Source organism: Eublepharis macularius, chromosome 6 (assembly GCF_028583425.1).
Source record: "Eublepharis macularius isolate TG4126 chromosome 6, MPM_Emac_v1.0, whole genome shotgun sequence".
NCBI classification, from domain to species: Eukaryota; Metazoa; Chordata; class Lepidosauria; order Squamata; family Eublepharidae; genus Eublepharis; species Eublepharis macularius.
In genome coordinates, this window is record NC_072795.1 from 22406665 (window position 1) to 22432808 (window position 26144).

Consider the following 26144-nt stretch of genomic DNA (forward strand, 5'->3'; position numbering starts at 1 on the left):
ATCTGGGCTCCCTTAACTTGCTCCAGGAGGTCGGAGATCAGTGGCAGTGGATACCGGTCTCGGACAGAGATTTTGTTCAGGGCCCGGTAGTCATTGCAGAGCCGGAGTTCTCCACTTTTCTTTTTAACAAAGAGGACTGGGGCAGAGGTGGGCGAGGTGGAGGGGCGGATGAATCCTCGACGCAGATTGGTTGTGAGGAAGTCCCGGAGTGCGGCCAGCTCAGGCTCTGATAACGAGTACAGGCGTCCCACTGGCAGGGGGGCGCCGGGGATTAAGTCAATAGCACAGTCATACGGCCGATGCGGGGGGAGTTGGTCTGCCCCTTTTTCCTCAAACACATCTGCAAAATCTGCATATATCTCCGGTAGTGCAAAGGCCCCTTGTGCAGCGGCTGCAATTGGACCCGTGCGTTTACTTTCATGTGGGCAGGGTGTCCGGAAGCGAAGGTCCTGCTGGCCCCACCGAATAACCGGATCATGGCAACAGAGCCAGGAGAGCCCCAGGACCAGCGGAAAGTGGGGGATGCCCACAACATCGAAGCAGAGCTGCTCACGGTGATGCTGGATCTGCAAGAGAAGGTCCTGGGTTTCCTTGACCACTGGCCCAGAACGCAGAGGCCGCCCATCAATGGCCTCCACTACGGTGGGGGTCTTCTTTGCCCGCAAGGGAATCCTGTGCTGTGCGGCAAACTTGATATCCATGAAGCAGCGGGATGCCCCTGAATCTACCATGGCATACACAAATAGGCATCGGCCGTCGGGCAGGCACAGCTTTACAGGCACCAGGAATGGTTCGGGATGGTCACAGGAGGCATTGGCTGTTCCAACAAGTTGTTTAGCAGGAGTCCGCTCCAGAGCTAAAGCTGGGGCCCTCCTTTTTGCAGGGCAGTCATTGGCGTAGTGGCCCACCCCACCACAGTACCAGCAGAGGTTGTGGGTGTGACGCCGCTCCTTCTCCTCAGGAGGCAAATGGGTACAAGGCATGCTCGAGGGTGCTAGTTCTGCTGCCTTGGCAGGTGAGGCCTGGGGCGGAGGACAGCTTAGCACACGGGCTTGTCTCCGGTTCTCTAGCCGCCCATCGATTCGCAAGCATAGGAGAATGAGCACTTGTAGTTCTCTCGGTCGTTCGGATCGGGCCACTTCATCCAATACCTCCTCAGATAGGCCCTCCAGGTACTGGTCGGCGAGGGCAGCTTCGTTCCAGCCCAGGTCCTGGGCCAGTAACTGGAATTCAGTGGTGTATTGGGCCACAGTCCCATTCCCCTGGGTGAGGGCACGTATTCTTTGGTTTGCTTTGATGGCCTTCAGGGGGTTCGCAAAGGCGGCAGAAATGTGGGCCACAAAGTTTGGGAAATCCCCTAGCAGTGGGGATTTGGCCAGTAACAAGGGTGTGGCCCATCTTGCCGCCTGCCCCTTTAACAGGCTGAGGATAAAGCCGACCTTGCTTTTATCTGTGGGAAAGTCTCTGGCCCGGAGTTCAATATATAGCTGGCAGTGGGCAAGAAATGCTGGGAATTCCTCCACATCGCCCTCAAAACTGTCAGGAAGCTTCACTGGGCATTTAGCAGGCGGCAGTGCAGCAGGGGCAGCAAGTAGGGTGGCAATCTGCTGCTGCAAAGTCACCAGTGCTTGAGTCAATTGCAGTACCTGATCCTGCAGCAGAGCCAGGCTCCCCAGGGTGGGCATCGCCGTGTCCATGCTGGGAAGTTTTGTGGTGGAAGCAATCTGTCATGGGCTGGGCCCGCCCAAGCTGGGAGTCCAGGTACTAGCACGAAGCCAAGGGGTGTTCCACAGTCACAAGCCAGGTCCAGTCCGTAGTCAGAGCACAAGGTTAATGCCAGGGTTGCCTCCAGGATCCAAAAAGCCAAGCCAAGTCCAGTCCGTAAGTCAGAGCACGAGGGTATCCAATCAAGGTGCAGGCAAGAGCAAGACACACGGTACCAGGGAGTGGTTGCAGGTAGTTGACACGTTGCTTCCACGCCTGGCAGTTGCTCCTGACTGGCTTTTATAGCCAGGCGTGATTTTCAGCCAGCTGCTGGGGCTCCATCCTGATGCTACTCATCATCACTCTCCAGCAGCTGGCGTTGGCTCAGGAGACGAGCACTGTGCCGTCTCTCCTGCAGTTCCAGTCTCTGGCGCTGCCTGCGGCGCTCTCTAGGTGTGGGTGAGCCTGGGGGGGTGGAAGCCCCTGGCTGGGCTTCCCCTGTGGTGCTGGCAGTCCCTGACTGAGCCTCCCCTGTGGAAGTTCCTGGCTGAGCTTCCCCTGTGGTATTGGGGCTAGAGGGTGCTGGTGTCTCAGCTGCTAGCTGTGAGCCTTGATCAGCCAGCAGCTGCTGCTCATGATTGCTGGCTTCTGCTGAGTCAGGGCTAGGGCTGGCTACACAGAACTCTTCTTCTCCTGAGGAGTCCTGGCTGGCTACACGAGGCTCCTCTCCTCCAGAGGAGACCTCACTCTCAGACTGGGCTATGACAGACTCTATGGGAGTATAACCTGCTGGGCTCCAGACCCTCCTCAAATCTTGCCCTCCCCAAGCTCCACCTCCAAAATCTCCAGATATTTCCCTACCTGTCGCTGGCATTCCTAGGGGAAACAGTAGATTTGGAAACTGGTTGCAGAATTGCTATAAACCCTGTTGCGTAAGGCTTGGTCTCTATGCTCTGATATTTAGGGAGTGAAATTCTGAGGTGGTAGAGTGTGCTGTACCACTTGGGACTGAACGGGTGCATGGGGAGGTAATATGCTTAATGTACCCTTGCATACAATTGTATATATCCACACACACGTGCAGTGATATAAGCAAGATGATCAAGAGATCAAGAGATAAAGATGCGTGTGGGAAACTGATAGATAAAAATGGGTTTATCTCTTTCTTCAAGAAAAGTAGACTAAATAAATTGTCCTTTGAAGAGAGGGTTGGCACTTTTTCACATTGTTTAATCTTTTACTGTATTTACTTTCTTATCTCAATTAGTGTATTAAGAAAAGCAGCAATTTTGAATCTGATAGTACTGGAAGATAAAGCTTATTGTTTGGGGGGTTTTTTGGCTGCAGTGTTCTAGTCATATCTGCCAGCTCCCAGCACTAATTTCCACTAATTTTCTTATTTTCCAAAGCTGCATGCTGTGTTTTAGTCTCCTTTTATTGTGAATCCCGACTACTCTTTTGTATTATATAATAGGATAAAATTGGGTTCTAAGAACTTGTGATAGAATAAGAAGACTTTGAAGGAGAAAAAGCAGTTCTGGGAATTCAGTGGCTTCAATTAGGTGGGGTACAGTTTGTATGTTATTAAGGAAAAAAATACAGAAAGCAGCCAGCAATTCATAAAGCAACTGTGAGAAATAATATATGCACAAAGAACAGTTTCTGACAAGTTTTTTTTCCTTTCCTTTTAAATGTATCTTGTATAAATCTAGGATACTTGTTAAAATCATATCTACATGGAATTAATAACATACTTTATTCTATGTAAATTAAGAAAATGAGAGAGAAAAGGGTGAAACAGAAAAATTTGAATCAAATTACAGCAAAAACTCTAGATTTACTTAAATCGTGACTATTCTGCTGTTTACAAAAAGTAGGAAAGGGTGACCAACAGAAAGTTTTTCATTGTTATCTCCCTGCATTTGTATATTTCCAGCTAAGTTGGACATTTCTATTTTTTCCCAAATTCTGTTGAGCCATTATATAATATTACAAGAATTAGAAGAACACCGTTTAGGTGCTACCGAACCCTTGTAGCTAGGTTAGCTAGCCTCCAAGTGGTGGCTGGAGATCTTCTGGAATTACAACTGATCTCTAGACCAAAGTGATCAGTTCTCCTGGAAAAAATAGCGGCTTTGGAAGCTGGCCTCTATGGTATTATACCCTGCCGAGGCCCCTCCCCTCCCTAAACCCCACCTTTTCCACCCCCCAGAATCTCCAGGAATTTCGCATTCCAGAGCTGGCAACCTGAGCCTGCTTGCAGGGAAAGCAGGCTATAAATTAAAAGACCATATAACTATGATCTGTTGATGAAAATAAAATACATTTACTTTCATGATCCATGAATCTGTATGTATGGATTGACACTGTGTATATAGGAAGAACCATGGGTCTTTTAACAGATCTCTAAAGCATTTGGAGCCTTACCTAATTTGCTTTTCAGATCAACAAGAGAACTACACTTGTCAAATTACATATACCTCTTTCTATGTGTCTTTTCTTGCCCATTTGTCTAATTTGTGTAGGTCCAAAAAGTTCCAGTCCTTTATTGAGAGCTGCTTAGTGAAGAATCATGGTCAAAGACCAACCACTGAACAGCTGATGAAGCATCCGTTCATTCGAGATCAGCCTAATGAAAGGCAGGTTCGCATCCAGCTCAAGGACCATATTGACAGGACTAAGAAGAAACGTGGAGAGAAAGGTGTGTGTTGCAGGCTAGCACTGAAGGGGAGGGAGAGCTAGGGGGGCAAGGAGACAAAACACCCCAGACAACCGTGATGGAGTTGAAAAAGGCCATAACTTTATTCATTTACAGCTTGCAGAGCATTGGCATTGCATAGGGCTCGGATCCGAGCATTGGTTGACCTGCCTGCCAGCCGACGACCCCCATGCTCCCTCAGACCCCAGCTGAGGGAGGGAAATCATAAGATGACAGTTAGTGGGATACCACATGTGTGTACAGTCCTGTGTGGATCCCCTGCTGCCTGAGAGTGAGGTGGATCTGACAGCCCCCGAGCTGGACATGCATCTGCCATGCCTCACTCTCCAGACTCCTTATCGGGAGCCCCATAATAGGGAAACTGAGCTCGTGTGCCCTGTTTCTCCCCAAACGGATTGGTGCCCAATGCCCAGACCACCCTACTCCACTCCAAAGTTGTGACAAAAGGGAGAACTGGGTGCGATGTTGACCACAAGACAAATGCTGAGGGCCGGGGCGAGCTTTCCTTTACAAGGGCCCATAGTAGATCTGAGAGGAGACCATGGATCCCAGGTCCGCAGGCTTTTCCCTGCCCCCCCCCCGGCCACTCAGTTCTGATTGGCCAGCCCTGGCCAGGACCCAAGGCAGCACACGCTACTCTGCCAAGGCTGACAGAGCCCCGCTGCCCTTCAAACATGGTGGCCACCATATGCCCCTGCTCTCCTCCCCTGCTCCACCCACAGGTCAGTCTGGGGGCCCACGTTTACTCCAAATGCAAAAGGACTTTGTGCTTTCATCCGTGTAAATGATTCCTCATAATGGCGGATCATTTCTGCTGAAAATAAGTTATTTTTATTTCCCGAAAGCATGGGACAAAGGAAAGATCATGGGGCAAAGAGGACATGTCTCAGTATTGTTGGGGAAAAGGAACTGCATTGCATTTTTGGTGTTCATGTCTGTGTTCATCTAGCAGAATGTGTTCATCAGAACCGCTTCTTTGGACAAGCCACCCAAATAATTGCTTGGGGCACTGCAACCAAGGAGGGTGCCAGAATGCACGCCAGAGAAATGATTTGCCCCTGGCTGTTGACATCACTTCCTGGCCCTGGGCAGTAGCAATGCAGGAGGAGGCAAAGGGGATGCCTTGCTTAGGATAATGAAATTCCTTGAACAGGCCCCGATGTTCACTTCCCAATAAGCCCGAGGTTTAGATGTTTCAGGGGCTAGCTCATTGCCTTTCAACAGATGTTACAGTTGAAACCATGTCATTTTTAAGGAAATGAAGCTCATCCTTGCAATTAACAGGAAGAGATTACAGATCAAAGCCAGATTGGTTATTATTATTATGTATTAAATTTATAGTCCGCCCTCCCCGCGAACAGGCTCAGGGCGGATTACAACATGCATTGGCACATTAATAAAACAGTAACATCGGATAATCATGAAAATCAGATTCAGGTTCCCATCCTTTTGCCTATAGGCTATTCATAAATGTATATTCAGTGCTCATAGAGACATTGTCCTGGAAAGGATCAGGGTCTGGTTGACTACCCAGGATTCCTCGTCTATTATGATTATGGCTGATTGATCCTTCAAACTCAAATGATGGATTTGTCCATTCACTTTATATGATTGTTAAGGTCTGTGTATGATACATCCATAAGAATGTGAATCTGGTGTATTTCTTTGGCTTCTGAGTGCCCATATATAGCATTTAACAGAAAACACAATGTTTTCAACTGAATGTTCTTCGCAATGTTTTTAATCTTGGTTTAAATTCAGACACTTTGGGATGAATAGTGAGGCGAGGTTGAGTAGGTCTTGAAACAATATTGATTTTGTTCCCTGCACATGGTTAAAAGTTTTCTGTTCTGACTCCAAAGCCTTGGGTTTCATCTAGCAGAAAAATGAATGAGTTTGGTAAAGGGCGCTGACATTCAATTATATTCATAGATGAAACTGAATACGAGTACAGTGGAAGTGAGGAGGAAGAGGAAGAAAACGACTCTGGAGAACCCAGGTAATAAACAGTCATTCATTTCGGCGTTTGTGCCTGTCCGTATTGCTCTCAGTAGCGCTGCTTAAGACAAATAGAATTTAAGGATATAATGGGAATGCGTAGCATAGGCTTGGAGCAGAGTGGGGCAGGGAAAGGTATTTTGCCCTCTAAAAATTGGGATGGAGCCGGCAATATTTTCTAAAATCAAATTACTGCTTCCTTCTACTTCCTTCTTCTGAGTTGTGTCCCCCACTGACCCAAATCTGATTAAATCTACCTGCCCATCTTGCTGTACCAGAGAACTCTTAAAGTTGTTCTTGCAATGAAATGGCCATCTGAATAGTATTACCATGACTACCGGCAGAAGGGAACTGAAGGGGCAGCCGTCACAAATAGGGTTTTTTTTAAAAAAAATTCTCTACATTTTAAATTAGGAGAAAGTTTACCTGCTCGACCTGGACTCTGGACCAGCTTAAAATATTTTAATATCCCCAACAACTACAGCTTGCTATTTGAGAATTGCATTCATATCCATTGTGATATCGCAGGGCATCCAGCAGTGGGATCAAATGCCTACGGATGTGGTGGGTTCCCCCTCACTGGCAGTCTTCAAAGAATATCTGGATGAACACTTGTTGGGGATGCTTTAGGCTGTTTCTGCATTGGTCAGGAGGCTGGACTAGATGGTCTGCAAGCAGAGCCGGATTTAGATTAAGAGAGGCCCTAGGCCAGGGGTGGCCAAACTTGCTTAATGTAAGTGCCACATAGAATAAATGTCAGATGTTTAAGAGCCGCAAGACATGATGCATTGAAGTGACTTCAGACGAAGAGGTGGGTTTGGGGGAGTGTCCTGGAAGTGACATCACAGGAAAGGGTGGGGTTTTGGTGCACTATGCTGGAAGTGACATCATCAGAAGGAATGGAGCTTGGGAAGAGCCATCGCCTGACCTTTGACTTGGAAGTGATGTCACATCCTTGCTAGGCTTCACCCCCGAAGTCCCCAGGCATTTTCTGAGTCAGACCTGGCAACCCCAACATTTTTACAGAAAACATGAAAGACGTGGAAAGAAAGAAGGAAGGAAGGGAAAAAAGGAAAGGGAGGGAAAGACATGGAAAGAAAGAAGGAAAGGGAGGGAAAGGAGGGAGGGAAATAAACTAAAATAAAATGTATGGCCATGGCGATACTCAGAGACCACCAGGAGCCACATAATATGCCTAGAAGGGCCACATGTGGCTCCCAAGCCGCAGTTTGGCCACCCCTGCCCTAGGCTATTCCACTTGTGAGGCCCCTCCCAATCCCCCACCATCATGACTAGAAGAAAATGGAAGTGTGTTATAAACAAAATTGAGTGATGCCAAGGATGATGACGGGTATTTAAAAATCTGCAATTCACAATTTCTCCTCCAAAGGACATAAGATGTTATTGTTAAATACCATAGCGATTGTTAAAAAAAAAATGTGTAAATGTTAAAATTAACACTGAAAAACTTTTGCAGTAACTGAACTTTGTAAACTTTTTGTAGAATCAGCATTAATTTTTAGGAAAATGAAGTTGTAATGTTATTCTTAAAAAAGAAAACCTTGAGCTTACAAATTATATTACCTGGGAAGTGTAAATAATATGATCATGATTACCTGTCAGTGTGACACTTTTAGAATCAACTTTATGTTGTCATTAAACAGTCAGTTTTAAAATACATATTAAGAAGTGAACTACAACCATCAAATACAATAAGACTAAAAATGTTTTTTTCTAGCCTTCCTCATAGCAAAATCATCCAAAACTCCATCAAAATTTGTTTGTCTAAGTTTGTCACTTTCAATGTACAGAATTCTCAGTGCGGACAACCTCTCTTGAGACATCGTGGCCCTTAATTCATTTTTAATTCTTTTGAGTCTTGAAAAACTCCTCTCTCCCAAGCAGTTAGTGACCATAAAGCTAAGAAACAGCCGCAAGATTGCTTCCACATTAGGAAAGTCCATCTGAATTTTTTCCTTGTATATAATTTGATAAAGGTCTGTATGAGACAGAGAGTGCTCTTCTGTAAGCCTATGGCTTTGTCTCACGTACAGGTGAAAGTGCAAAAGTTCATCAATAAGTTTCAGGTCAATATCTTCTGGGTATGCTTCCATCAACAGTTCAACACTTTGCTGAATTTCTTCCTTAGATGCTGTCAGATTAGCAAGAATGGAAAACAATTGTGTAACATCACTGTACACAGTACTTCTTCTCTTTAAATTGGCTTCAAGTGCATCTAATATAGAAATAAAGGATTTTATCCTAAACTTATCTCTTGAAGAAAGTGCATCTAAGGCATCAGGTGCACTCCTGTAATTTCTTTGCCATTCCCTTACTCTTTGCCTCCTTGTTTTGTAGTTAACATTTAACAAGGTGGCTTTTGCTTGTTTCTCAAGCTCATCAAAATCTTTTCTAATTTTCCTTAAAAAATCCCCTGCAGGCCCCTCCTAAGGGGGTCCCTGGACAAGGGCAATCTAGATTGATTTTATTTATATCTCTAAGATTCTGCAGACTTTGGCTGTGAACTGGGCCCCACAAAAAATTTTCAAGTTGGGCCCCAGAGTTTCAAATTGGGCCCCACTGGCTGGCCCTGAGTCTCATAGTTGCTGGGCCCGAGTTGCCGGCCCCTGCCCTCTCATGAAGTCTTGGGTTTGCAATTTTGGGAGAGGGGAGACTGACCACTTGGGGGGGGGGCAGGGCTGTGGAGGCCCCTTAGATTTAGAGGCCCTAGGCTTCAGCCTACTTAGCCTATACATAAATCCGGCACTGTCTGTAAGAACCCTTCCAACTCTAGGATTCTATGATCCTATGGTGAAGCTCTTGAATTACAGCTGCCAGTAGTCTACAATCTGAGAAATTTGTGCCCCACTGAGATTACAGAGAATTGCTGGGGCATACATGTCAGATTCAGTTTATATATGCAGCAGACTCCAAATGGTAAAAATTTTCCTGAATCGTTTCACTTGAAGCAGCAAGTAGGAATTTGCATGTTTCAGTGTTTCTCTAGGCTGAACCTTTCTGATAATATGAGTCATTTATATGTAAGGAGGTATTTTTGTGGGTGAGAGGGGGAAACATTCAGACGTGCCAACCTTCACCAGCATCCTGCATTGGTACAGCCCACAATTTGGCTGCATTCACCATATTCAGGAGCCACAGTGGTCAAGGTGGCCCTTTTTTCTCGTGGTCTTGAATCTAATACAAATAAATTAGTGTTGGGGTGCCCATCTCTGGCTTCTTTTAATCTTCTGATATAACTGCAATAACCTCCACATTTATCAATGCATTGTGTATAAAAGACATTGTTTATGTTAGGAAGTGAGTTTGTGCACTCCTTAGTACAAAGTTGTCATCTAGGTGCCCACAGCATTATAACTACCGTAGAAGTTTTGAATATATTCCTTTTTTTCATATTCTTTTTCCAGTATACAACACTAGTCCTTAATTCTCTGTGATTCATGTTTCAGGACACATATTTCCCTTGGAAAATAAACACAATATCTGGATGATATTTTAGATTATTTCAGATTAGCAGCTAAGGATGGTGGGAATGATGAGAAACGCAGGAGATATTTCCCCCTGCTTTTAGAGAGGGAAGATTGTCCTGCTGTGTTGATTCTTTAGTGTGATGTTGACTGCCAGGGGTGCACCAGGGCTCCATGCCGTTCCAAAGCCTCTCTGTATTAAATGCACTTTTGTGTAGATGCTCCCCTAGAATGATATAAATCTGTCTTTCGACTATGAAGCTCCATCTTAAACCTGCCTGGAGAGTCAACGTTAAGACGGGACTTTTTGAGGCTTCAGCTCGCAAACAAGGAACGCTCAGAGGCCCTCCGTCGGCAACAGCTGGAGCAGCAGCAACGTGAGAATGAGGAACACAAGCGACAGCTGTTGGCAGAACGACAGAAGAGAATTGAGGAGCAGAAAGAGCAGAGGCGGAGGCTGGAAGAGGTAAGGGGGGTGCTGCATGCCACGGATTTCTAATTTGGAGGGCTTTAGCAACTGCTGTGAAATTGGTGAAGATATTTAGGTATGTAAAAAGCTGCTCGATACTTGTAGATGTTCAGTACTGGAAGTGTTCTGTAGACATATTTCCATTAACTTAATGGACTTAAGAAGCTACTTTCCTTCAACCGACCATTGGTCCCTCGAGCTCATTTGTCTACTCTGACTTGCAGCAACTCATAAGCACAGAAAGGTCTACTACCCAACAGCCTTTGCAGCTGGAGCTGCCAGGGATTGGGACTGTCTACATGCAAGATATGCAGGGAGGAAGCTGCTAGGTGCCCCTTCTTCCTGCCTGGAGCCAGCTCAACTGAGAATCTCCTCTCCAAAGAACATTTTGTATTGAGTTTCACGGGAGAGAAAGTAAAGGGTTGTGCCAGTCACAGAGAGAGATAAAAACAAGACTAGGCCAATGTTGCAAGAAAGGGGAAAATACAGTGTCCACATGAAACCTTTCCAACTTTGAATAAGTACAGCTTCTGAATGGGCTCACATAATGTAACAGCTTTTTGCATATGATAAAGCAAACTGAGGAAGTTCATTATAGCAAAAAGATTTTGTGTTCTGGGGGATCTAAAAAGCCTTGTGTTGTGCGAGAGATGCAATGTGACATTGAGTGAACCTGGAGTTACAGTATTGACTTGATAACCTCTGGGTGAAAAGGGGGACCAAAGTGGAATTTGGATAACTGTAAGTAAAAAGTGGAATTTGGATAACTGTAAGTAAAAAGTGGAATTTGGATAACTGTAAGTAAAAAGTGGAATTTGGATAACTGTAAGTAAAAAGTGGAATTTGGATAACTGTAAGTAAAAATATACTTTTAAATAAACTTTTGGATATGTTCTATTCAGTAAAGCAAACTTCATTTCTGTGTTCTCATTCAGTGTTTATTGTGATTCAGAGTTGTAAAGGTTTCATGATTCATAGTTGTAAAGGTTTCATATGGACGCCCTGTATATTTTTTATTTCTCAGTTTCTAAATAGCTATTTATCTTACATTTCTATTGAAGGAGCAATATTTGCTGTAAAGGTGGTTTTAGGTGGGTAGGTGTGTTGGTGTGTAGCAGAAGAGCAAAATTTGAATCCAGTAGTACCTTAAAGACCAAAAAGGTTTCCAGACTATAAACTTCTGAGAGTAAAAGCTCTCTTTGTCAGAGGCTGATGGATTTCCACTTCTGACAAAGAGAGCTTTGACTCTCAAAATTTTATACCCTGGAGGTGCCTGAATTTGTTTTTCCTCCCTGCAAACTACAGTTCTAAATCAGGATTTGGAGTCCCAAGTTTTGGGAGAGGAAGCAATTGCCAATTTGCCCAGGTACCCATCATGGCAAACTGGAAGTTGACTGAAGACTTCTCAAACCAAGAAGCTTTTCAGTAGTGCTGTAGGTGTGAGCATGGAAAAGAAGAGCATGGCAAATGGGGGTGTGCTGCTGATAAGCTGCATCGGTGCCCATCTTGGACAAAATCAAAAAGAGTCCAGTAGCACCTTTAAGACTAACCAATTTTATTTTAGCATAAGCTTTCGAGAATCAAGTTCTCTTCGTCAGATGCCTGATACAGAGACTGGTCAAACACAGAAGAGCAAGAGAGGGAAGAGGCAATTAGGGGGGGAGGGGGAGGGAGCAACCAAAATATTCCTTTGCTAGTATATGTAAACATCTCCTTTTGGTGTGTGTATCAGTTGGCTTCAAAGGAGTTTGCCCTGTTAGTTTGTAGAAGCCAAACAGCTAGACCATCCAATTCCAATGCAGTATGGGCCTTCGGTAACCACAGCTCTCCCTGCCAGATGCATCTGACAAAGAGATCTGTGGTTCCCGAAAGCCCACGCCAGGTACCACTGAGCTCCCCCAGACCCCACCTCTGTAAAGGAAATCTGTTACCTGTGGTAATGTGATAACCATTCATAGTCCCTATTCAGTCCCAGCTTGACAGAGTCAAATTTGCATATGAATTCCAGTTCAGCAGCCTCCCGTTGGATTTTGTTTTTGAAAGGTTTCTGTTGAACTACAGTGACCTTTAAGTCTTTGATGGAATGTCCTGGTAGATTGAAGTGTTCTCCCACTGGTTTCTGGACGTTTCCATTTCTAATGTCAGATTTGTGTCCATTTATTCTTTTGCGTAGAGGTTGGCTGGTTTGTCCAATGTACAGAGCAGAAGGACATTGTTGGCACATGAGGGCATATATCAGATTGGAGGATGAGCAGCTGTAAGAGTCAGAGACAGTGTAGTTGATGCCATTGGGTCCTGTAATTGTATTCCCTGGGTAGATATAGGGGCAGAGCTGGCATCTGGGTCTGTTGCAGGGCCTGGTACCTGTGCTGGTGACTCTGCTGGCCAAAAAGAGAGTTTGTTGCGAGATCTGAATGCAAGCACTCAGTAACGCTCTCCTAGATGATCTTAAGAGGCTGGTAGGAAATTTTTTGGGCTGCTGTGAACATTGCTAGTGTATTTGCAGCACTTTGAACATGCTTTTAAAATGTTGCTACTGCTGTAGCTTTGCTCATCCCGTTTGCTATCCAGCCGCAATACTGGGTTCTCCTGTGAAGTCAAATTCATCCCATGCATAGAATTCCGTCACTTCCACGGGATTGTAAGTCAGACCGCCTTAGCTGAACCCAAAGACCTCTTTGTTCTCTTACTGAAGAATTATGTTGACAAAGTGACCCACTTGTGGTTACCTTTGTGTGATGCTCTCATAGACACTCAAATTGAAGTCATCCTGTCTCTTTTGAAAAAGACAATTAGCTCTCTGTGCCAAGAGTTCACAGGACAAAGGCTGCAAACAAATGGACTGCCCTGTTACATGGAGCCAGTCATTTTGCCCATTAGGTCCGGTCAAAGTTGCCTTTTTGCTGTCTTGGTTTCCAGGCAATGGTCAGTGCAGCCTTAGGCAACTCGTTTAGACATGAAAGAATGTCAGGCAGCTGATTCCTTGCCACATGAGTGAAATCTGAATGATTCTTTTCCAGGGCTGTTCTTTGTCGCCTCCTCCAAGGCTAAAAAAAGAAGGCAAAATACTGGCCTGAAGTGTCTGGTAGATCTCTTGCGGGGGTGGGAGTGGGGCTCTTCAGATAATACTTTATATTGCCACAATGCTGGTTATAGTCCAAACCATGGCGTGGTAAATTCTATGCACCTTGTGCGTCCCCTTTCTTCCTCCCACAACCTTAACCAGCAGCCTCCACACACAGGATTGTATGCTGCTTTTTAAATTCAAGGAGCATGGATGGATGTTATTTTCTTTAAGATTATATATCCCGATTTCTAGACAAGGCTCTCAAAGCAGCCTAAGAACATAAGAAAAGCCCTGCTGGAATCAGATGAAGGTGTCACTTACTCCATCATCCATTTTCCCACAATGACCAGCCACACACAATTAGACAACCTCATAAAACTATGATCATCCAATGAGTTGCTCTGTCTGTCTGTCTAGAATCTCAGGCAGAGAAAGGGTTTTCCCCACACCTGCTTCTGGAGCCCTCTCATTCTAACCAGAGAGGCTAAGGAGTTGGATCTCGTGCCTCCTGCATGCAAAGCCTGTGTTCTGCCACTGAGCCGCAGCCCCTCCCTGTAGTGGGGAAGCAACCCCGGAGACGGTTCTGAACGGTGTGGTGACATGCGGAAGCCAGAGGCGCTCTTAGGATGACCTCTCAGATGGTCTTCAAGCATTGTGTAACGTTTGCTTTAAACTCTGTGGGAACTGGCAATGGAACCCAGAGGTGGTAGACAGGAGAGGTAGCCCTGCTGATGTGAGGGGCTGTGGGATTGCCTGGGGTTGTCAGTGGCTGGTGAAGCAGCATGCCGATAGGGCTATCTCCTGCCTCATTGAGATGATCAAGGAGGGGAGGGAAAATCTCTGTAGGGGCACTGCTGTTAACCCTTGGCTGAGATTACCATAGAGGCAGAGGGTGTCTCCGTCGGTACCATTCAACTCCAGAGCTAGTTGGCAACGACATGTTGCATGATGCCAAGCAAGATGCCCCCTGCCTATACAGCCACTTCCCAACCATTTTTGTCTTTCCCTTTCTGCCCCAGCTTCCTCCACAATGGCTGATAGAGGCCACCAGAGAGCACCTGGCCAGCTGCTGCCTCTGTGTAGTGTGTGCCGCTATTATACACCTAAAGAAATTTGCTGGGTTATTGCTTTGAAAGCTTGTGTTTTTAAGCACTGTGCCAGATTCACTTTGGAATGGTTAGCTGGGCCCTCTGTCAGATTCATTCCTTGTAATCTTCAGGAGAAATATTTTCCAAGCGCTTTGGATTGACATTTTAATGTGTTTTTTTTTTGTTCACATATTTGAAAATTCTCTCCCATCACCGCTGAACACCCAAGATGGTGTATAACCAATAAAAGTACATCCATTAAAAGAGATTAAAAGACTTGAAGGGGCTAATAAATTATTGCCATATTCCTTAAAGAGAGAGGTATCATTTCATCTTGGGTTAAAAAATAAATCACTGTCCTACAGGATCCCATCGTTGGAAATATCATTACTAGCCTGTCTGAAAAAGGAATGTTTTATAGCCTTTTCTAAATCAAAATGCAAACTTGTGGCCAGATTTCAAAGGAATTGCTCTGGTGTTCGGCACAATAAGTACCAGTTGCGCCTGCACCATATGTAATCCTTACTATCTGCCTTTAAAATCCTGCAGGATTAGCTCCGGAAGGTCTAGCCAAGTAATATGTTTCATAACCTTTAGACCGCCGTCGTGAGAGACCCTCTGTTATTCTTACTTCATATACACAGTGGGAAAGAACAAGAGTTCAGTAGCACCTATTAGACTAACAGGATTTGTGGTAGGGTATGAGCTTTCACAGCTCACTTCTTCAGATACAGCTAGAATGTAAGCCTGTCCTTATATCTTGGAGAGTGGAGTGATTTCAGATGCTGAATGAGAAGAGCTGATGAATGACAATAGCAGGTGTGATTGCATAGGGTGGGGTATGCAAAGGGGTAGTGGGTGTGGAGAAATCAGCATTGGTCATGAGACAGGAAGCCTAGGTTTCAGTTCAGCCCAGGCGGATGCATTATCTTGAGCTTCGTTATCTGTTGCAATTCAGCAGTCTCTCTTTCTAATCTCCCTTTGAAATTCCTCTGCAGTATAACGGCTACTCATCTTGATTGATCTTCATGTGCACGGTTTTTGTTAGTGAGCAGAGAAACGAGGAAACAAGTTTGAAATGAGTAGTTCACACCTAAGATGTAAAATTAGCACAGTGGGTCTCTCAAAGCACAAGTTCCCCACTCCTCCGCTTGAAGCCGGCTGGGTGACCTTGGGCTAGTCACGGCTTCCTGGAGCTCTCTCAGCCCCGCCCACCTCACAGGGTGTTTTGTTGTGGGGATAATAATGGCATACTTTGTAAACCGCTCTGAGTGGGCATTATGTTGTCCTGAAGGGCGGTATATAAATCGAATGTTGTTGTTGTTGTTGTTGTTGTTATAAGTCATAAGCTAGCTGCTGATCAGAGTCCTATGTCTGTAATTGCAATAGTGGCGGTTGCTGTATTGTTTTGCCAGGGCTTGGGTGTGCTGATTCAGCAATTGCATTCCCTGCACGGGACAGCGCAAAAGACCCCCTGCCCAGCCATCTCCCGGGAGGTTTAATGCCATAAACGCCCAGTGCCTCCTGCCTTTTCTGTATTTTCAAAGCACCAAACTGGAGTTGCAGGAAACACCCTGGCCGCTCTTGCCTTAGACTGTTTCCGGTTTCTGCTGTGTCGTTGGCAGTGAATGGAGGGCTAGAATTATTTGGCACGCATGTGCAGTCATTTGTGCTTGATCACCCTCTATCATTGTCTACCACCGGCAAATGAAGACTTTTGTTTGTTTGTTTCATCTGGTATTTTGTTATTGGCTCTCCAGCTTGTTTGTTTTAATTGCAGCATTTACATATGTTATCTTTTTAAAGTCAATTTTAATGTCTTTTTAACTGTTTGCTGCCCTGCGGGCCCTGATTGGGTTAAAAGGCGTTTTAAATGTTTTAAATAAATGGATGGAGAAGGAAGGCAGCATGGCGTAACCCCATCTCATCAGTGCCTCCCTCACTGTGTTTGCGTTACCCCTCCTTTATGTATATTCAAAGGTGTGTGATGCAGTCCACTTTCCCTGTCTGTTGTTGCCAGCCAGCCATATCAGACAACCTACTTGCATTTAAAGGTCCCTCCGTGTGTTCATTGCTGGGGGAGTGAAAGCCTTGTGGGCTGTTGCCTCTGATATGAAAGAGGAAGTCAGGAGGAGAAATAGAGCAAACTGGAAAATGAAGCGGGATGGGCTGGGTGTGTGTGTGTGTGTGTGGAGAATCCGGACATGACAGAGTGGCGTTGCAGAGAAGAAAAGGTTGACAGAGAATGAATTAAATAGGACAATTGAGTTAAAATTGAACGGGGGGGAAATGTAGTTAACGCTGAGATATCCTCAAGGTTAAAAAAAAATGACTTGCATTGTGTCCACTGATCTTCTGTCTGTCTGACTCTGCCATGGCAAATGAAAGGCTGCCAGCAAAAAAGAACAAGATGCAGAACAACTGGGAGATAAAAGCAAACATAGGATTAGCTGAAATCTTGTCATAACACAAAGCTTGCTTGTGCTCTTCCTTACACTGTTGCAAATGTTAATCTTTCTATGCTTTTCTTCCCTGGAGAGATGTTCATTTGTGAGTTCCATGGGTGTCTACTTTCTCTTTTGTGATCATTATAACAGTTGTTCCTTTAAGGAGCTGAGGGCACTCAACCACAGGACATCTTGCGGGTTCAGGCCTGTGGCTGCTTGCAACACTGGCCACAACTCTGCATTCTTTTCTGTTCCAGTCTACTGTGTACACCAGGTATGCTGAATCAGTGTATCTGGCACTAGCAAAATACAAGGGGGCTCTATCAGTCCTTGGTGGATTGGCAGGTTCAGCACAGAAGGCACAGCAGCTATGACTATGATGAAAAGTTAGCACCATTTAAGGGTAAAGTGTCCTGCCCTGGATAGCCCAGGTGAGACTGATCTTTTCAGATCTCAGAAGCTAAGCAGGGTCGGCCTTGTTTAGAGACCCCTAGCGAAGACCAGGGTTGCAGAGGCAGGCAATGGCAAACCACCTCTGTTAGTCTCTTGCCATGAAAAACCCAGCAGGGGTTGCCATAAGTCAGCTATGACTTGAGGGCACTTTCCACCACAAAGGGGAAAGTACTTCATGTTCTACCTTCTGTTTTTGTTGTTGTTGTCATCAGAGATCTGGAAGCACCCTTAGAGGAATGCAGCATAGGCCTGGATCTCACAAATAGCAAACAACATGATCAAACTGTTCCTGGTCTGTACCACTTCAGTCTGCAGGTGGAGACCTGATAGCGAGGTGGGAAGTTCTAGTCTAGCTGCTTCCTGATGCATTTTGATTAAGCAAGGCCTCTTCTCTCCCCCCACCTTTGCTCCCCTTGCACATGGCAAGATAAACAGGATTTTTTCTTTTCCCACCAAGCTGTAGTTTACCATTGTATCCAAATGGGCAAACTGTGGTTTGTACTCCCCCTTGTAAACTAGGATTGCAAACCAGACCCTTTCTTTGGAATCCTGGTTTACCAGAAGAGTACAAACTATGATTTGCCTATTTGGATGCAATGGCTAATGACGAACGGCTGAAAAAGTAGAACTAGGTATCTTACTGCCCACATGGGGAAGAAATAGGAAGCAAGCAAGCCTGATGCTCCTCTGAGGCTCGTTCATATGGTGGCAAACTGTGGTTTGCCATTATGCTTGAACCATGCATACTGCTGGCTTGTGCTACACTGTGTTACTCAGTTCATAGGTATCTGCAGAAGAGAAACAAAAGAAAACTCCCCAACCTAATGCTGCTGACTTAGCATCCCATAGTATTTCTTGTTCTTTCAGTTGGCGTTTTTAGCATCCACATCTTTCTGGAAACCGACAGGATTTTTTGCTGAATCAGATCATGGAAGTGAAAATGTCTAGCCTTTGTGTTTTCACAGCCAGATAAATGATGTGACCATTCGACCAAAGTTGTATGAAAGTTCTGCTCTTCAAGGCAGGGTAGCGTAGGAGTGCCTGCAGATTCCACATTTGTTCCTTTTATAGGGTGGGGTGAGCAGGAGCTGAAATTGAATATTTACAGAGAGATGTGAGGGGAACAGAAAGGTGGGGACCTGCAGGAGGGGTGCTTGTTTCTCACTGGAAAGGCTTCTGAACCCAAAGTTAGACTGCTACGCTTGTCCTCTTTGATTGCAGTCCGACAAATGTATAGATGCATCTGGAGGAAGTCTAAATTATACATACGTTCTATGTACAAATGGCATGCATTGTATGTATAAATACCAGGGGGATTGTATTTAAAAAGATGGGGGTGCAAATACACAACAGAAACAAGGTACCAAAGAAGCAAAAACAGACTTGTTCACAGTGAACACATACAGAAAGAAAAAGAAACAAGCATTCACATTGGTCCATCCCTGAAAATGAAATCCTTTGAAGAGTAGGGAAGAAGAGGTTGGCATATCACATGGCATGCAGCCACCTAGTAGCACCCCAGAGAGCCAGCTGTTTGTGAACTCTGAATGTTCTTTCACACCCTCATTGACTTGCAGTGCAATCCTAAGCAGAGAGGTATCTCCGTTAGGCGCATAGTCATGGCTATATCATGATAGGACTGTTTCTTTTCATACAAGAAGCACTATTAAGACTATGAAAAGAAGGAAACTGGCACATAAGATAAGCTTTTGAGAATCTTCCTGGAAAACATTTTGGGCTTTGTCATACCAAAAATGTGGTTCCTAAGCATTTGGCTCAGGCCTGACAATAAGTAGGAAACCTCATCCAAAGCACATGAAGAAATCAAGTGTGTGGAAAATGCCACTTAATTTAGTTAATCTATCTCATTGTAAATTCTGGATAGTTCTATGCAAGGAATAATGTATTCACTCATTTGGTTTAAGTGATTCTTGTCCGTAAGAATAAAACCTAGTATTTTCTTTTACTCAGTACCGGCTTCCATTTCCTAGCTTTACATCCTTGTCTTACTATAAACATTTCTTCTTCATTGGTATGATTTACTGCATTAGTTACCGTCTCAGTAGGGAATAGCATATCATTAACATACCAGCAATCCATACCCCATTAGCTCTATAATAAAAGGTGCATTAAAACAGCAAACACGGTTGTCGAAAGATAGGAAATTATTGGGTGGCGGTGAAAGGAGGAGAAACAGTTTCGCTGCTCCCGTGGATGTCCGTAGACAGTAACAGCAGCTACTGCCAGTCACATTATTTCTATTTGATGTATAGTTCATGAAAGTAGGCCACAGTAGCAGCCGTGGGGCCCGATGTCCTCTCTGTGGGTAACCTACTGGAAAGAACAACCACCATATGCTTCCTGGTCTGGAGACCGTGCAAATGTCTTCAGTACCTTTCATAGGCTTTTGAGAAGGCTGGTTAGGATAACAATTGGAGCCAAGGCTTTTTTTCAGCAGGAACACGGTGGAACGGAGTTCCGGAACCTCTTGAAAACGGTCACGTGGCTGGTGGCCCCACCCCCTGATCTCCAGACAGAGGGGAGTTTAGATTCCCCTCCGCGCCACTCGGCAGTGCGGAGGGCAATCTAAACTCCCCTCTATCTGGAGATCAAGGGGTGGGGCCACCGGCCATGTGACCATTTTCTCCTAGGGCAACCCACTGAGTTCCGCCACCTCTTTTCCCAGAAAAAAGCCCTGATTGGAGCCATCAACTAATATGTACATTTGCCTGCTTCATACTGATCAATCAATACATGTGATATAAAGACATTTTGTCTATTACTAAAATCCTCAGTAGGTTTTTGTTTTTTGAAAGAATTTGTGATTTAATTAACAAAACCCACCATTCATTGCTCCCTGGAATAGAAGCTGGAAATGTTTGGGCTTTTTTCCCTTTTCACTCTCTAGCACATTAACACATCAAAACCCAAAATAGCCTTAACAAATAAAGTGTGCTTTTTAACTATTCGGGGATTAAAATTGGTCTCTTCCAATTTCTCTACCGATTAAATCCATTAAACTTGCAGCCCCTGGTAATGATCGTATTTTTTTAAAAATCCAAACTTCTCTAGAGATTAGTCTGACCTGAACCTATACAAACACCTGAGCCAGAGTGAAGCTGTGATGGAAATATGACTTTGGATATTGAGGCCGTTTTCATTCAGGTGTCATAGTTCCTTCTTTATCCATAAAGGGTTTTCTAATGGAGCACGCTGCTTCAGAATAAGCAGAAAGGAACGCTCTTCCCATTTTTGCCTTCAAACTAGGGCCTCTCCTATTCAGTGTTTGCTCTTACCGTCTTTAGCTGCTTCCTTTGGTAGACAGACTGGTAAATTCTTATTTGATTTTGCATCCATGCCTTTCTGGAAGCAGGATCTGCAGATTTGAGACAGGTACATTGTTAAAAGTTATTACCCCCACTAGTTTCCTCATTGTGTCAACTTCTTCTAAGCAGAGGTGCAAGGGTTACTGAAGCGGGTTCCATAGGATGGTGTCTCTGGGCTGGTCTTCATAGTCCAGCTGCTGTGTGGAAGACATAGCAGATAGCCTCTGGAGGGCAGCCACTCTCTGTGTAGAGTAGCTCACTATGTGTCTTGCTCCCATTGTGTGGAGAAGAGAAAAAGGGGAAGAGTAAAATACAGAATTCAAAAGGACAAAACCGGGGATACAAAATTAACCATATAAAGAATTAAAATCTACATTTCTTAAGATCATGTGATAGTTTTAAAATTGCATTAAAAACACTGATCAAAATAAGAGCAATCCTATTATTCTCAAGCGGTGTGCCAACCCCCCTTTGTGACAGCTGTTCTAGAGACTAAAGCCATTGGAGGCAGGGCAACCAAAAAGCAGGGCAACAGCATGCTATTAAAGTGCAGCAGGCTGGGTTAAAATGAGTCCTGGTCCCATACTGTGCCCTTGTAAAACAAAGTAGGCATCCTGCCTGAGTGAGCCTCCAGTTGGCCCTTGAGTCTACGAGATGTGATCAAAAGGAAAGAAATGCCGTTTGTCCAATTTTGCTGTCTTGTGACAGAATCGCTGCTTTGAATTGAGAGGATGGATAGGATACTTTTGCCACTGGATTCTTCACTGATCATGAAATGTGTGTGTGTGTGTTATGTGCCGTCAAGTTGCCTCCCACCTATGGCGACCCTATGAATGAAAGACCTCCAAAATGTCCTCTCATTAACAGACTTGCTCAGATCTTGCAAACTGGCTCATTAAATACTGGCTTCCAAGTCCTGTTTCAGTCTAAGAATGGCTTTGCAGAAGTGGTTTGGCGGCAGAAGGGGCATGAGCAAAGTGCGCCAACACACTCAAAAAGGTAAAGAGTTTGCTCTGAAAGTGCTCTTGCTATGCCCTGCTGACCCAGCAGGATAAGTTGAGTAAATGTACTTTACAAGGTTTAGATCTGCATGTAAGCCATACTTAGTTGGTAAAAAGATGGTTCTGAAATGCAGAGGAGCTGTGAGGAAGGGCATAATCAAGGTGCTCTTGATTTGTATCCGTTATGGATCTGCCAGGGACTGTGCTGATTTAACTACCTAGCAGGATGATGGTTGGCATCTTTTGACCAGATGGAAGATGAGCAAGCCATAAGAGGGCTCCTCAAACTGCACAAGAGCCAAAGCAGCTGATGACACGCAGCTTTACGTGTAATTATCCAAGACTCTGGAGGCTGCTGTGAAGGTCCTCCTGGGCCAGTGTCTTGAGGCTGTGGTCAAGTGGCTGAGAATAAACAAACTGAAGCCAGTTTGGTGTAGTGGTTAAGAGCGCAGGACTCTAATCTGGAGAGCCGTGTTTGATTTCCAGCTCCTCCACTTGAAGCCAGCTGGCTGACCTTGGGTCAGTCACAGCTCTCCGGAGCTCTCTCTCAGCCCCACCCACCTCACAAGGTAATTATTGTTGTGGGAATAACAGCGATATACTTTGTAAACCACTCTGAGTGGGCATTAAGTTGTCCTGAAGGGCAGTATATAAATTGAATATTATTATTATTATTATAAGCTTCATTCAGACAAGATGGAGGCAATGCTAGTTGGGAAGGCAGAATGTTGGGCTGGTGTTCATTTCGCTTTCTGTAGTTGATTACGTTAAGAGCTTGGGCTGCTCCTGAACCCAGCCTTGTTCATGGATAAACTGGTTGGTGCTATTGCTAGGAGTAACTTCTTTTTTACATGTGGCTCTTAAGATGGCCCTTATCTAAACCCTGCTGATGTAGCTACACTAATCCATGCTGCTGTCACATCCAGATCTGACTACTGTAACACACTCTGCGTGGGGTTCCCTTTAAGAAGTCTCAGAAGTTCCATTTGGTAGAAAATGTTGCAGCAAGGGGGCCTCTCCGGAGTCAGCTGTTTTTATTTGTGTATTTTAATCTTGTCAATTTGGACTGCTATAACGTGTGTCCTTGTAAGATGGCTACCACATTTTTAGCTGACATGAGTCCGAGGAGGTAAGGCGGGATGGAATGTTTCAAAGAAATAAATTCATTTTAATTTAATGGGCTGTGATACTTTTAGGGGCAAGAATGAAGCTGAAAGCAATATGAGTGTTTCAGTCCAAGACCCGTTGCCAGTACCAGACAGGGTGTGGAGCACAAGAGATCCAGAGGGTTTGTGTGCGTGTTTGTGTGTCAGATTGTGCATTTTAGCCTCTTGGAGTGCCAAAATGCTTTGGAATGGCAATGAGAAGGATAGGGTGTCATCCTATGTCAGCAAATAATCACACAAATGAATTTGGGTAAATGCGTACTAACAGAATAACGGAAACAATACTTGGCATTGTGTAAGAAAAATTAGAACTTCAGAGAAGAAAAAGGCTCATTGGAATGTATTTTTAAGTAAGTGGAAGAATAAAACTTATATTGTCCACCCAGAGAGCAAATAACTGGCATCAGAGATGGCAGGAATAAAGACCATTTGTTGGTAAGGGCATCACTGCTTGGCACTGGATGCCTTTCTGTTGGGAAGAAAATCGTTAGGAACTTATCTTGAATGTGACTGTACTTGTATTCATATGTAAACATATATTGAAATGCCTATTAACACAGCTGCCTGAATAGAGAGGGCCTTCAGGCACCCTCTTAACAAGGATTTCATAAGGACAGGATCCCTCCCTTATTGTCAAAGAAATCTCTAATTCTGCATTTTTTAAACATCTAGTATGAAGTCATAGGCCTAATTAAAAGTTTAAAATGTCATCTACTTGGAAACAAAATCCTCTAACTTAATTGGCAGAGCTTTGTTTTTCAGAGGTATAATAACCTGTGGTCAGGGTTAGAGTTATGTGAATCTCCATAGGGGGTGGGTTCATACGACCCATTTCCCCGCCCCCCAGTTTTCTCCAAAGTACTACTTTTGGTAGAGATCGGGATGGCAGCAGGCCACAGGAAAAGCTCCCCTAATCCCAGTGGTGTTGTGAGTTTATGTTAACAGGTTGAGGCATTCTTAAGCCGTGTGCCCTTACAAAGCATGATGAATGCTTCTGAGACTTTGCTGTTAGAGGAAGAAGTGTGTGAATCCACCTTAAATGCATTGTATTTACATGATACAAATCCTCAGCAAAGGTCATCTCCACAAAACAAGAAGTATAAAATGGACAACAGGTCCTGCTTCTGGAACAGCTCATCCAACAGCTCTTACCATTCTAGCTTGACAGCTAGCATAGCATTTGGGAGAGGCCATAGCTCACTGACAGAGCGCGTGTCTGGCATGCACGAATTTACAAATTTGCGGGTTCATCTCCTCTCATCTCCAGTTCAAACAGTCTCAAGGAGCAGGGTTTTTAAGACCTCCAGCTCTGCTCTCGGAGGTATACTATGAGTTGGAGTAAACTGACCTAAATAAGCCCAGGGTCTGGCATGGTATAAGGCAACTGCATATGATGCTTCAGAAATCATTTCCATTTTTATCCCACTAGTTGATTTAAAAGGCTGCTCAAATGGCATGCACAAATGCGTAACATTTTATTTATTGTATTATTTATGTTATTTATCATTGGTCTTTCTCGCTGACACTCAAGGTGGGTTACACAGTGTATGTCAATATAATCAACATTCAATAAGCAACACAATAGGGTAGGGATTGCAGAAACTGAAAACAAGCCAATCAGATATGGAGCTGAAACAAAACATAAGCTATTTAATATGACACATTAAATGATGCAGAAACTACCCAGTAGCAGCATGCTGACAGCAACAGACAATTCCAGTAGTATGGTCTGTGGTCCCTATCCCTTTACCAAAGCATCTCTTTGAACCATTTTCTTACAGCACAGCTCTATTACCTCAGGTATGGCCTTTTTCAAACCACTCCACTAGTTGGGGGAGGGGGGGTTCCCGAGCTACAGTAGCATACATCTGGAGTGTCTGGTTTGAGGACAGCATCTCAAGGAGTTTCTCACAACCACAGCTTTATCTTCGACTAACCAGTTCATCTTTCTGGTTGTGTTAACGTTGCGTGACTTGATTACTCTTACAGTCTCCGAGGGAGTCTAGCTTAGCAGAGTGAATTCTCCAGAATTCTTTTTTGAGATGTGTCCCGGAGGCTTATGCTTTCCAGCAGCCTCCCTCATCAATATTTAAGGCTGTCATAGTGGCCACAATAGAAAAGAAGCCCTTTTTGTGGCTTGTAATAAGAAAGGGAAAGGATTGAGGGTAGGAGGGGGAGAGCTTGCCCTGAAGCATCACCTGTGAAGTTGTGTAAATAACCTCGTAATGAATCGGTGGCCTTGCCTTGTATGAATAATAGATCCATGTTCTGTGAACGTAACTCGGTGGACCCAGAGCCAAGGGAAATGAGGAAAGTATTTTGTTTGCGGCGAAACAAAGGAGAAAGGAAGAGGAATGTTAAAGAAGGGAAGACAGAGAGCTAGAGAAGGAGGTGGTATCTTATATTTTGCTTCCCTTTGTATGCGTTCTGATTCAGTGACTGGAAAACCAGGAATTTTTCTGGGTCATGTCAGAGACACTCAGTAATCTCACATGGAACTTTGGAACTGGCTGTCACTGGGGTGAAGACAGAGGAGAAATCAGTGTGGGCTCAATTCCACATTTGCTCCGTTATACGTCTTAGCAGAAAAACAAAAGATTGTGACGCAGAGACCAAAGCTACGAAAGAACGATTTTGCTGATTTCCTCTTCTGTGCTTTACGTCTGGCATTTACTGTTTCTATTTTAGTGTGATCTGATTTTAATCTGTGTGGAGTTTTTAAAATTTTTGGATTTAAGTTCTTTTGGTAAACTATCCTGAGGATTTAAATTGACTGAAAGGCAGGATCAAACGGCTTATTTTCAAAAAATAAATAGTGTATCAACATATGTATCATTAATCCAATGACAGCCAGAATGAAATGTACATTAAGAAGCCAATCCTAGAGAGGAGACAGAAGGGCGGGATATAAATAAATAAATAAATAAATAAATAAATAAATAAATAAATAAATAAATAAATAAATAAATAAATAAATAAATAAATAAATAAAAAGAGGGCTCAAGGTAGCAGCTACTCTATGAAGCCACCTTCACAACTGAATCAACAGTCTGGCATACCAGCAAATCAAATGCCAGTCTCTCCTCTTTCCACCTGTTTAATCTCTCCCTCGCTGCTGCTGCTTCCTATTCCAGTTGAGTTAAACAAATGCAGCACTCTGCAGCTGGTCGCCAGTATTGGCCCAATCTCAGTATTCTCCCTTAACTTTCCCCATCCTGGAT

General features: G+C 44.3%; 1 protein-coding gene across 1 annotated transcript in view; it reads left to right on the forward strand.

Annotated features, from left to right (window-relative positions):
- TNIK (TRAF2 and NCK interacting kinase) overlaps positions 1-26144 on the forward strand; it is a 350725-nt gene that overhangs the window by 236214 nt on the left and 88367 nt on the right. The window contains exons 10-12 of the mRNA XM_054983851.1: positions 4230-4405; positions 6356-6422; positions 10168-10372. Coding sequence (XP_054839826.1) covers positions 4230-4405; positions 6356-6422; positions 10168-10372 — 448 coding nt within the window. The remainder of the gene's footprint in view (positions 1-4229; positions 4406-6355; positions 6423-10167; positions 10373-26144) is intronic.